Raw genomic sequence first — 13,107 nt, forward strand, 5'->3', positions numbered from 1 at the left:
TAAACATTTATAAGTTATTTATTAAGGTATTCTTGTCCATTCTCGAACCTCACATTCACAAAGGCTGAACATACGTTTCTCAAAAGGAAACAGACACAACACAATGTGATACACAAAATTACTATTTTATTTAAGTAATGACAGGCATGTGTCTTACTAACTACTTAGCTCTAACGCTACTAGCCGAGAGTGACAACGGTCGATACGTTAAAACCTCAGTTTGATATTTCCCGGCATGACCGAACGGTCGAGGTTAGTAAGTTGTTTATTATATGGCATTTTTAGCTCTTTTCATTTAAAACATGTCGTTTTGTTCAGCTCTACTCAAGTCTTCTCATGGTGTGTTTCAGGTGTTAGCACCTAGCAACCAATCTGAAATCTGAGCAACCAAACCTAGCAATCTGCCTAGCGCTTGTCGTTTATCTCTCTGTGTTCACACTTTTCTTCCCGTTAAGGAGTAGCGTCACACATATGTGATCGTTCGAAAGCGGGCCCCACAGAGTACCGTCACACGTGTGATTCTGAACATTCCAACCGACTATTTTCCGATAGACAAAAACTATATGACAAACGCTATAGTATGGCTTCAAAATTTACAATTAGGAGGCTAACAAGTAACACTAGCAGGTAGTAGCATTGCTACGAGTATTATGCTAGGTTGCTAGGTAACGGAAGCTAACTAAAGCTAGCTAGCTTCCGTTTTGGAAAAATAACTCACTCTGGTGGAAGCGTCGGTAATATTTAGAACTCACTCCTTAAAAGGTTAAGAAAGTTAAGAATTTCCTCGTCACTGTTGATGTCTTCATTGTCATCTGGATAGTAAAACTCCTCGATCTCGCTCATTTTGAAGATGACATCAGCGGAGGGCAATAAGAATACGTATCAGACCGCAGATGAGGTCAATACGCGCATAGATATATATGAAGACTTAATACGCGGCTGGCATGACTACCCATTAGCCAATCAGAACGCTCGTACTGTTCTTATTGGTTCAGATGACGTTCTCAAAAGAGTTGTTGATATGTTGCCTTGGAGATGTAGTGACGTCACCAGTACAACTGCAGCTGATTGCTCTGACAAGATGGCGTCTGCTCCAGATTCGCCGTGTTTGATTTGGGATCTTCCCACGTATTGTTGTAGTATATAAGAAACCAAATGTTTACTCTTCGACAGGTCAGCAAACGCTTTGTCGCCTCAATTTGTTAAAACGATTTGAATGTTTTAACAAATCTCTGCTTTCAAAGGCGTTTGCAGACCTGTCGAGGAGTAGCTAAACATTTCCAGTTTATTACAGCCATTTTTGGAAAATAAAATACAGCTTTGGGTAACCAACTTTTATACCAATTCTACTGTATTGCTTCTTAATGGAAATAAAATACTATTTTATTACCCAGGTAAATAAATTAACAGCTATTTCTTCTAAAAAACAAAAACACAACATCTATAGGCCTATAGTCTTTCTATAAATGCTTAAGGCATAAATAGTTCACACTTTAGATTAGGTCACGCAAAAGCCTTAACTAACAGTTAGTAAATGCTTTATAACTTGCATTACTAATTAGAAGTTGCATCATTAGTAAGTCTTTATAAAATAGCCTAGTTGTTAAGATATCTGCAAAGCATAGTGTACATCCTGTATTCGACTTGGCATACATTAATGAAAGACATAAGTAAATATGTTGTTAGTTATTTACTCATGCTTTATAAAGGTAATGTAAATGGTTTGTTCACCATTTGCTAATGCTTTCTATACCAGCTCATGTACCATTAACACCTTTTAAACTACTGGTTTGCAACTATATTAACAAGCTGTCTATAAAGTATGATAATGCAGTTACCAAACACCTTATGAATTGTATTATGAATAAAATACATAATTTTTAACAGTGTTTATTAATGATCAACATAGTGTTTAATAATAAGCTTATTAACTATTTAATAATGTATTGTTAATGTTTCGAAATGTTTTATAAAGGATTAACTAACTATTAGTTAACACTTTGTAAATGCCAAAAAGCGTTGACTTATTATAAAGTGTTACCGAAATACTTTATGTCAAGTGGTTCCACACTTAAAGGTATGAAAGATAAGGTTTAATGGTAAAGAAAATAAAAGCAAAAAAGAAAAGGGTTGTCCCCTATAAACATGTTGTGTAAGCTAATGAGGCTCTCTGACAGTTGCTGAGCAACGAAGACAGCTCAGTGCCAGTGGGATGTCAATTTATAATTTTGGAGAGGCCCGCTACTTTCCAGCCAGTTATGTTCCGGCAATCCTGTTCCAGCCAATCGCCATCGTGAGAGGTGGGCCTTCTTCCTTGACTTACTTTGTGAAACCACTGTCTATCAAACTCAAAAAGATGAAAGTGCGTGAGTGCATATGATTCTGTTTATCACATTTTAACAGATTTCATAATCTCACCTGATTATGACACTTGGTTTAATAGTACTCAATAAAACGTTTTCTTTAAAATAATTTAATACTTTGACATACTATTTACTTTTAGTATTTTACAAACTCAAGTTTAAAAAAAAGCCACAAACAACATACTTTTTCGAGTGCAGGTTTCAATCCCGTCTGTACCCAGAAAGGGTTCAAATTGCGTCTAGGTCTTTTGTTTTTCTCCATATCACCTTCATGTGTGTATGTTAAACAAGCAAACACAGAGCTGACCTTTACACATCGTTATCAAAACAAGTGCAGGGAGGCGTGGGCGTGGCCAGGGGCCATGGGCGTGGCCAGAGGCCAGGGGCCGTGGGCGTGGCCCGTTTCGTTCGCTCAGGACGAACAAGCAGAACCCCCCCTGCCTTGTTTTGAATTCCTTCGACCCAACTGTCCAAATATGAAGGAGGGGCTTAGAACACAGGAAAAGTACTGACTCCTCCCTCACATAGTATAGAATTCTGACAGGCTCATCTCAAGGAAACATACAGCCAAGTTGTGTGTGTGTGTCAACCATAAATACATTTCCCTGTTCCACATTTGGTCAAAAATGTTCCCAACTCCTAACCACCTCTACTGTAGCAGGTAAAACAATGTCACGGGTGTCTCTTGACGGAGGCTCACTCGAGGCATGTTGATCTCATTACACAGTCCCATCAGATAGCTCGCGTCTCCCTCGTGTCTCTACGATCCTGGTGCAGCCATAGCTCAGCTCCCATGGGGTACATATTGATCCTGGAGGGGGGGCTTTGCTGTTGGAATAGGGTAAGTGGCCTTGGAATGGCATTACCATGCAATTAGAGGAGAGCTTATCACCATCACCAGAATACCCTCTTTCCCAGATGCACACTCACACATACACACACCCACACACACTCACAATAGGATATTATTATCATATTCGCTACCCTAGCACTAGGAGTAACTAGGGGTTGGAGGGGGTATGGTATTTCCCCAATCAGATAGGAAAACCCTCAGGCTTCTACACCCACACTTGCACGTGCGCACACACACACACTAAAAATAGGTCCCCACATGTGCCACCTTGCACAACGCTACAATAGATCATCTTATAAATGGAAAGAGAGAAAGAAACAGACACACAGAAAGAGACAGACACACAGAAAGAGACAGACACACAGAAAGAGACAGACACACAGAAAGAAACAGACACACAGAAAGAGACAGACACACAGAAAGAGACAGACACACAGAAAGAGACAGACACACAGAAAGAGACAGACACACAGAAAGAGACAGACACACAGAAAGAGACAGACAGAAAGAAATAAAGAAAGAAGGATGAAAGAACGAAATTGAGTCAGCATGAGAGGAAGTGAGGTTACTCCCTCCATGGTTCCTTCACTCAATCCCCTTTCAGCATGCTTCACGCTACTCTCGAATGTAAATTGCCTCTAGAGGTCAACCCCCCCTCAGCTGATACAGCGACGCCCCGGTAATGTTGGCCCGTTCATGGGGAACTAACCTTGGTCCAGTGGCACTTGTCCTTGAGACACACGGGAGCAGTGAGGCTTGTGCTGCGCTGTTCTGCATGTAATGTATGAGTGTGTGTTGGCCAGGGCCACCGGCAGCTGACAGAAACCGTCCTGGCTGTCACATGAGAGCTGTTGTATGACCTTTCACCCCACGTGGCACAAGAGGATTACTTAATGGATAAAAAAAAAAGAAAAAAAGAATGAAAACTCCTTCCTCCTGTTATTCCTCCTGTTATTATCGAACCTAACTCTTCCACCTCCATCCTCCCCCACTCCTCCCCCTTCCCCCCCCCCCTTTCAGCTGTTCTTCCTTCCCTCTTTCTGGATTAAATAGTTTTAATGCCGGACCCAATCGGATGTTAGAGATTGTCCAGTGGTGACGTAGCGTAGTAGGAACTGGAGCAGCTGTGGGGCCACGATAAACCCTGACCAAGGCCAGATGATGCTGCGCTAACCTGGGTCACAACATCCGAATGAGTCGTTGTATGCAGTACCTGATATAATGCAGTGGTGCCCTGCACAAAGTATGTGGGGGTCTTCATTCTGGAATGAGAATTATTTTAATTAAATGAAAACAGATGGTTCCCAATGATTTTTCTTCTTAGTTTTATTTGAGGAGAGCGATAATTCAGACAGACAGCATATCATTGCCCTCCCAGCAGCTAGCAAGTTCATTTGTCCCCAGGAAACCTTCACATGGGAAGTGTTTTATTAAACCTTAAAACCCAGTGGCTGCAAGTCAGTATACACACACAAGTTGTATACACATCACAGTGATAAACACCATGGAAAATCCCAGGAGCCATTTCATTTGTCTTTCTCTGAATGCCAAGATGCGCGTGTTCATGTGGATGTCGTCCAGAATCGCCACGTGATGATGATCACGAGCCAAATGTATTCAGTTCTTGTCGGTTTTTAGTAAGACAGAACAGTATGACCGCAAAGAGACCAGCAACTCCAGCAGAGCAGCTCAAACTGAGAGTCACCGTAAAACAGGAGGCTGTTTCATTTACCCATGATGCTTCATGAGCTCTCCTACTCATTGTAGAAATGGCCTCATGCACAATTCAATTACATCCAATGTCACCCATGGAGGTGTGCGGCGCTGAGATAAGAGTGCTCCGGTACACAAGTGTTTGTGCAAGACAGCGAGAGGACGTGTGTGTGTCCGTGTGTGTGTCCGTGTGTGTGACCGTGTGTGTGACCGTGTGTGTGACAGAGAGACAGGCTGAGAGCATATATATTTAGGTTATATTTCATTTTTCATACATTTCATGAAACATGAACAGCGTGAACCTGAACTGTTTTATGAAGAAGCAGAAACACGCTGTTCCTGATGCGGATTCAGATGAGTCACATTTGGCTTTTGTTGGTTGCTACGTACAACAAAGACTAGAGGGTCGTGCTAATGGGGAGTTGATGCTTTCAGGACCACTGGGTAATGCCACGATATTCCCCTGATACTTGGAAGAACGGCCTAAAATAAGATAGTAGAGCTTCTGGTATTCAAACAAACAGAGATTTTATAATTAGGAGTTCATTTGGTTCACTGAGCAAAGGCTGCTGTGTGGTGCAGCATGCTGCTGTGCTGCTGTGTCCTGCTTTGTGCTGGTCTAGTTCCTTAATGCCAACAACCAAAATAAAACGAGTCTCCCGTTATCTATGGCCGCGTGTTCCTGGGGGAATCTCACACAAATGCACATGTGTGTGCGTGTGGACTTGTGTGTGCCTGTGTACATGTGTGTGCGTGTGGACTTGTGTGTGCGTGTGGACTTGTGTGTGCATGTGGACTTGTGTGTGCGTGTGGACTTGTGTGTGCCTGTGTACATGTGTGTGCGTGTGGACTTGTGTGTGCGTGTGGACTTGTGTGTGCGTGTGGACTTGTGTGTGCGTGTAGACTTGTGTGTGCGTGTGGACTTGTGTGTGCCTGTGTACATGTGTGTGCGTGTGAACTTGTGTGTGCGTGTGGACTTGTTTGTGCGTGTGGACTTGTGTGTGCATGTGGACTTGTGTGTGGCTGTGTACATGTGTGTGCGTGTGGACTTGTGTGTGCGTGTGGACTTGTGTGTGCCTGTGTACATGTGTGTGCGTGTAGACTTGTGTGTGCGTGTGGACTTGTGTGTGCCTGTGTACATGTGTGTGCGTGTGGACATGTGTGTGCGTGTGGACTTGTGCGCTAACATCTACACCTGTAAGGATTTGTTAGGGGGCGTCATCGAGCATTTGAGATCTTAAATCCTCAGTGTACAGCATCGATGTTTATTGCCCCCATTGCTAACCTTTCCTTCAATAGTGCTCCAGTTGTTGTTGAGGGGGTGTAAGGTCATTTGTCCCCCTACATGGCTCTGCCATCATAAATCAGATGTTCCCCAGGAAGGCATGGGGGGGGCGGAAGGGAGACGGGGAAGGACCGCAGGTAGGGAGGCAGGAATAAGAAAGGTAAGACAAGAAAAGGGCAGGAGAACTGGTTGAGGGGCCAACCGCATAATTACTGACTATGCAGCAGGATTACCCTCAGCCTCCTGTACTGAGCTGCCCTAGTTCAGCTCCCCTGGACTACATCTGGCAGTTATGCTCTCAAGGGTGGAAACTTTCAAACGGCTGCACAACTACTCTCGTTACTGTGTCGCTTTTTTTTAATACACTCATTCACAATTCTGACATTTTCATTCAAGTGTGTCTCGAAAAAGATGTTGCACTCTCCTCATGACTTTCGAACGCTTACTGGAGACAGAGAAGATTGTGTGGATAATCAACATCAGATGTTAAGCCTTGCATCCCAAAAAAGGGCATGCCAATCAAATCTAATAAACTTTATACAACGGGTAGTTCAGATCTCAAATCAGATTGTGTGCCAGGGGCGTTGTAACTGATAAACCAAGGACGATAGCGCTTTGTGGTTACATTTATATGGTCCCTATGCACCAATCAGCATGATTAAGGTGTGTGGGAGGTAGAAGAAAGGAAAAGAGGGTGCAGGAGACAGGGAGGGGTCATGGGTGGCTGGATGTGTGAGTGTGTGTGCTCCCGACCCCTTCATGGAAAAAAACCACGACTTTGGAATCCTTTCAATTGTAGTTTAGAACTCTGAGAAGCAGACGATGCCGGGAATAGACACCAGTCCATTCATAAAACAATGCCAGGAATGCCACAAATCCCACGGTGTGTACTCACGCTGCTCTGAGTCAGTCTCGCACAGTGTCAACCCACTGCACACGCAGTCCACCCTGGAAGCTCCATAAGACATGCTCACAGCCTCCCATTGTCTAAACTCCATTCTACGCAGCGGGCTTCTGATCCACCGCAGCAATCGCACTCTGAGCTGTTTCTATTCCCTGACAACAACGAGGCAATAACGGGGGGCTGAAAAGCAATTAAAGGACTAAATTGGCTGGGCTGCGCAGAGAAGCTGAAGGAGGAACACAGTGAAGTTCAAGTCCAGGTTCATGAAAGTTGAGAAAGTTTCTCCTGTCCTCAAAAAAAGCCCTTCCCTTCATCTCCTTGTCTTCTGTCTCATACCCTGCCCTCCCACCCCTGGCTTGTTCTGGTGTAACCATTTTAAGACCCTATTACTTGAACAACTGGCCATGCCATTTTATTAAAGTGTTGTGACAGTCAAAAGACGCTGAGAACACGAGTGTAGCCATGCGGAGGAAAGGAAGGCTGGCTGGGCTGTTGAAGTGAGAGAGAGAGGGAGAGGGATCATGTGATTACAAGGCACGTGTTGGCCAGGGGTACCACAGCTCCACTCCATTCTCACTCTCCTCTCTCTCTCTCTCTCTCTCTCTCTCTCTCTCTCTCTCTCTCTCTCTCTCTCTCTCTCTCTCTCTCTCTCACTCACTCTCTCGCTTTCTCGCTCTCCTTCACCCTCCACTCAGAGACAAGGGCCCTGTTCAGCCAATCACAGTGCTGCCTGCTCTGAATGCTTTTGCTATCTGCTGTATCCAGTCCCCTGCCTTCCCTCCAAAGCCAGAGTTTGTGCTGTGTGTTCTAAGCAGGGGAAGCGCTCACAGTGATATTTCAGCGGGTCAGAGGGCTGTGCTCTATGCATGTAGCACGCAACGTAGCACTGTGCACCATTATATATGGTTCTACACCAGTGTGATGAGATTAATGCTTATACATGCTTCACTGGAGGGATTTATAGGTTGCATTTAACTGTGCAGCTCAGTGTTTTTCAAATATATGGGCAAATGATGATGTGTTTGCATTCAATACAAGTCTAATGTGTTATATAAACTATCCATGCCAAATGCTTTCCAAACGCTTTCCATGACAAGCTTCTTGGTAACCGACGACATGCTGGTAACTTATGACATAGGTCGGTATTTGATGCAATAAATGTACTCAAAGACCAAATATAAACAGAAGGAATGAAGTTGATGTAGCAGATCCAGTGTCTGTCTCACCAAGCTGTTTTATGAACATTGACATGAAGAATTAAATTATAATGGAGTGATGTGGCTGAGTGTGTGTTCCCACTGCACCTAGACTGAGGAAAACATCCTCACGTTTCCAATCCACACATGGCGTGCTAGCTGTCTCTCTCGGAAAATCTTGTGAATCATATTGATTGTGGAGATCCACATCCAGAGCTGGGGACAAACGTGCAGCTGGGTTATTGACCTCTATACACAGGCCCCTTCTTCCCAGATCAATCAGTGACCGTATGGCTGGTCAGATGGGCCACACTATGACTGATAATAGCGGGTCATTCATGGTCTAGACTCTAGAGTCTAGACCGCCACATCAACTAAGAGTAACACAACCAACAGACATATTACTGTAAGATATCCCAACATGGAAGTCCATGTTTAAATGATCAGTATCAATACATTTAGGACCAGAAGGAACCAACCATGGTTCATCGGTGTGTCCCCGAGCGGAACCCTTTTTGGTTAAAGGGAGCCTATTTGAAGAGTTTAGTATAGTATGTTTGAACATGAATTCCCCACGTCAGGGGAACTGACAGAGGACAGCAGGCATGGCTCAATGCGTAGCTCTGCAAGCACGCGGCCTTCACTTGTTCTGTGGTCCATTGACACATACTTGAGTACTTCAGGAAAGAATAAGACACTGCTTAGTACTTCTGACAAGTGCTTGTGTAGGACACTTCATTGCCATTTTGTTGGATACTACAAGGACAAAGACAACAAATAGCTTCCAGTGTATGTTTAATGATATTGGCACGTGTGTAGAATGACAAATTTATTTGAACAATCTTGTTTCCTTTAGTGTGACATGGAAGATTGCCTCAAGTTGGGGAACAGTAACTGAAACATTTCTGATTGGGATCATGGAACAGTTTAGATGGATAATCTGTGGATGGGTGCTTGTGAACAGTATCTGCTAATTATTATATTGCAGTTAAACATTGTTGGGGCTGATTATTAACTATCAATGGCTGCATTGTAGTTAAGTCTTTGGACTGGTCTCACATTCCTACAATGGATACGACTGAAACATAAAATGCATTTTGTAAGTGTATGTTTGTTTTTAAACAACATCCTTACTCCAACCCATATGGTTTAGTTGTGTGTAGTGAGGACTCTAGCCTGCCCCATACTCTGTGGAATCCACATTGATTTTTATTCCATCCCATAATAACTTGTTTGAGCTGTTCAAGGTTTTACGCTTGAGTTATCGGGGGCATCGCCACTTTTGTTATTGGATACGGGCACCTGTACTTCTGATTGGCTAGGTGTGTATATGAACGTTTTCTCAGGTGGCGTTGCCAAGGAACAAAGCACACCTGCAGAGCTCTGCTGTGGGGTCACACAACTCTGGTCATGCTTCATGCTGACACCTGTAAAATACAATACACGATCACTTGTTCACATACCGGTATACAGAGCCAGTAGATACATATTTGGAGTAGATACATCATCAGTAGATAGATACATTATCAGTTTATTATAGACAGATGGCTCCATCAGGAATGCCTGACCTGATACTGCTGTGCATAGCAAGAACACAGTTACTGAAGATTATGTCAGGGGTTACAAATCAAGTTTGTATAAAAAAGCAATGTGTTTTGCTCTTGTTTAAGACAACACCGACATTCAAATCAGATAAGGGCAACACAGATATTCAAACTGCATCTTTCTTGTGGCTGTCTGTTATTCGCCACTTGAAACACTGGGCCGGTAGCTATATGTTAGGATATCAGATAAACGGTTATGATTGGCCCGACCATATTCTGGTCAGAGGGAAATCTGTTTGAATGGGCGGGTGGCCAGACCCATCTGTCAGAGCAAATCAAACATGAGCTGGAAGATTCATCTGGTTCCCAGGTTAATGGAACCGTGGGCTTTGTGTGGAAGGCTGTGCACTGTTTTTGAACTATTATAGGAGGGAAAACAGGGATTATATCTGCATTACATTCACAGGGTTCTTACAGTATTATTCCATTTGTTTCGTACTATTGCCTCAATAACTATCATACATTAGGGATTTCTACAACTAACAATAGCCTAACATTACAAGGTCATGGCTTACATTGAACAATTTAGTAGACATAAATAAATAAGTACCCATACATTTGTACTTATGCAATATACATTTGTGATGTACAATACAAACGTTGAGGCAGGCTTTAGTCATGTATCTGGTCAAGCCACATTTGACATTCTAAAGACCAGGTCAAGATTATTGTCCACTAATACCAGCCAACCAGTAGGTGGGTTATATTTGGCACATTCTTCTTACATGGAAGAATTTCCATAAAGGACTCTGAACGGAAGGGTTAAGCTGGTCCTTCTTATTGTAACGGTTTACACATACCTACACTGCTTCGACTTTTTAAATTATTTAAATTGTGGTAGGCCTTTTTAGAGACTACACTCGAGCAAGCGATACAGTACGCTTCACAGTGAGACCTTGAAGTCCAGAAAAGCTAATGTGGAGCAGAGAAAAGCAGGTGTGGCTATGTGTACTGACACAACCCAGCTGTGCTTCTGAGCACATACATGAGTGTAGTTCTGTTGGAACCTCCAGCACATGAACTAATATGACACACACACTGTGTAGGAGGGAAACTGTGAAGAGTTAATAGCAGGCGATTTTACCCTGGTGTTGCTATCGTTTTAGATTGAGTCCAAAATTAATGATTAAGTAGGCTAAACGCAGGGGTTTAGAGTAGGCGTCTAGGAAGATGTGGGTTTACAGTACTGTCAGTTTACTAAGCCCCTCCTCCCTGTGTATCCCCTACCAACAAATCACTTCCCATGTTATGGTGGGCATGGGGAATCTTTATTTACATCCTTCATACGCCTGCACCGTAGACCACAACAAACTGCCTAAATACACAATAATTATGTTATTCAAGTTTCTCCAAATAGCATCTGCTATTCATTTGATCAAGGGTATGCTGCATTGGTTAACAATGATTGCTATAGCTCAATAAGAATTGAGCAACAGTGGGCCAATTTGCATAATATTGAGTCATCCCAGTATGCATTTTTAGTTATCTCCGAATGAGGCACACATTAAGATCTGGGTCAATGTTAGCATTTTCAAAGGCACTATCCATTAATTTCCTCGCACCTAGACAATATTTACCTCACATTCTTTTAAAATCTGTTTTACTATTAATCTATTCGTGTGATTTGTGCATAACAAAGTGCCAGTTCAGAACTACGCCATCATCCGTCTGACACGGTTATAGCAAGTGTGTGGTAAGCCGTATACTCCGCTCTCTGACTTCTCAGTTCTCATTCACTAGAAGATGGCGGACTGCGCTTCACTGTTGGATGAGGAGCTCTCTTCATTTGTCTTCAGTTACCTGACAGAAAAATCCGGGAGCCAGGTAAATAATGCTTTGACATTATCTGTGCAGGATTAGGGCCACACGGCGCGGTGTTCGTTTTTGCATGTTATTGACATTAGTGCGTGTAATGTCACCGTCTTGGATGCCCGTGACTGTATGACAGCATCCTCGCGCACTGTGTAACCGGTGTCTCCAAGTCAGCCTTGACGTCTGGACTTCACGTGGAGTAATAAGGAAATGTCATCAGCCCCGACAACGTGGTGAAACAGAACATACGAAAACAAAATTTTATTGATAGTTTATTGATTTTGCATTACAAAAGTTCCAAAAGAAACCCAGTTTTGCTACTTAAACAAGAGACGTAGGCTACCCTGGTGACTTAGTTATATTTAAATACAACTGAATTTATCTTGGGCACGTGGGTAGTTTGAACGTGCGAGTTTAAAACGGCTATAAGATGTAAATACTTTAGAATATTTGATGAAATACAGTGAACCGTGGAAGTCGAGTTCGACGTACACATGGGTTTAAGCTTTATTTCATGGATTTAAGTGATGCGACGTGTACAACTAAGCAGAATGGTTAGCCCATCTGTGAAAACTTCATGTGATTATGTTCTCGTAATCGTTTGCGTAATCACTCGCTGCGTTACAAAACCCGGTGTGTTCACAAGGCGACTTGTATATGGAACACCAGTCACAAAATGTAAAACAGTGGTGTTAAATGCCAAGTTGAACATATCTTAGGGTATAAATTCTGAATTGTGCAAACATTGGCACTGAAGAACTTGCTAGCAACCACTTTTAGTACCGACAATGTGCCATTGACATAGCAAGTTTGCGATCTAAAAGAGATGGAAATTATTGCATACTGTTTTAATCATTCTCTGAAATAAGATCCAATAATCGCGTCAGTAAAGAGCTCAAAGCAATATGAAGAGTAATATTTCTAGTCAATGCTTGCACAATTTTTACAGACGTTAACAATTTGACAAAGCCTATACTTCGTCCCTGATGAATGCAAACAAAAAAGGAAAGGCAGTAAGTGCCAGTGATACAAAGTATCTTGGATTTGAGTATAGCCTCTGTGCTATTCTGAAGCTTTACAGAACAGCGGGTCAAGTACAAACGATTGACGTAGTTTTATATTTTGACAGCTTTTGTACATTATGCGATCTCTCGTATTTGAATCGCCTTTGCAGTGTTACTGAATGTCTATTGGGGGTTATTTGGTTGATTGCTTGTCGCGTTCTAACTGCAGGCATCGTAACAGTACTCCATCCTCGTGACCAGAGTTACAGAACACGAAGCTGCTGCAGTCATGTGCTTTCCGCTCTTGTGCGTAGTAGTAGCTTCAGAGCGAGCGAGAGAGAAAAAGAGAGAGAGAGGAGGGTGGGGGGGGGGG

The 13,107-nt window shown here is 42.9% G+C and overlaps 2 protein-coding genes across 2 annotated transcripts in view; one reads left to right on the plus strand and one right to left on the minus strand.

The window, feature by feature from the left end:
• The window catches only part of LOC134032052 (rod cGMP-specific 3',5'-cyclic phosphodiesterase subunit alpha-like), a 154,802-nt gene that overhangs the window by 97,403 nt on the left and 44,292 nt on the right, over positions 1–13,107 (minus strand). The window lies entirely within an intron of this gene.
• ppargc1b (peroxisome proliferator-activated receptor gamma, coactivator 1 beta) overlaps positions 11,598–13,107 on the plus strand; it is a 34,822-nt gene continuing 33,312 nt past the window's right edge. Inside the window, exon 1 of the mRNA XM_062475843.1 lies at positions 11,598–11,742. Within this exon, the coding sequence (XP_062331827.1) occupies positions 11,662–11,742 (81 nt within the window). The 5' untranslated portion in view covers positions 11,598–11,661. The remainder of the gene's footprint in view (positions 11,743–13,107) is intronic.

Source organism: Osmerus eperlanus, chromosome 13, assembly GCF_963692335.1.
Source record: "Osmerus eperlanus chromosome 13, fOsmEpe2.1, whole genome shotgun sequence".
NCBI classification, from domain to species: domain Eukaryota; kingdom Metazoa; phylum Chordata; class Actinopteri; order Osmeriformes; family Osmeridae; genus Osmerus; species Osmerus eperlanus.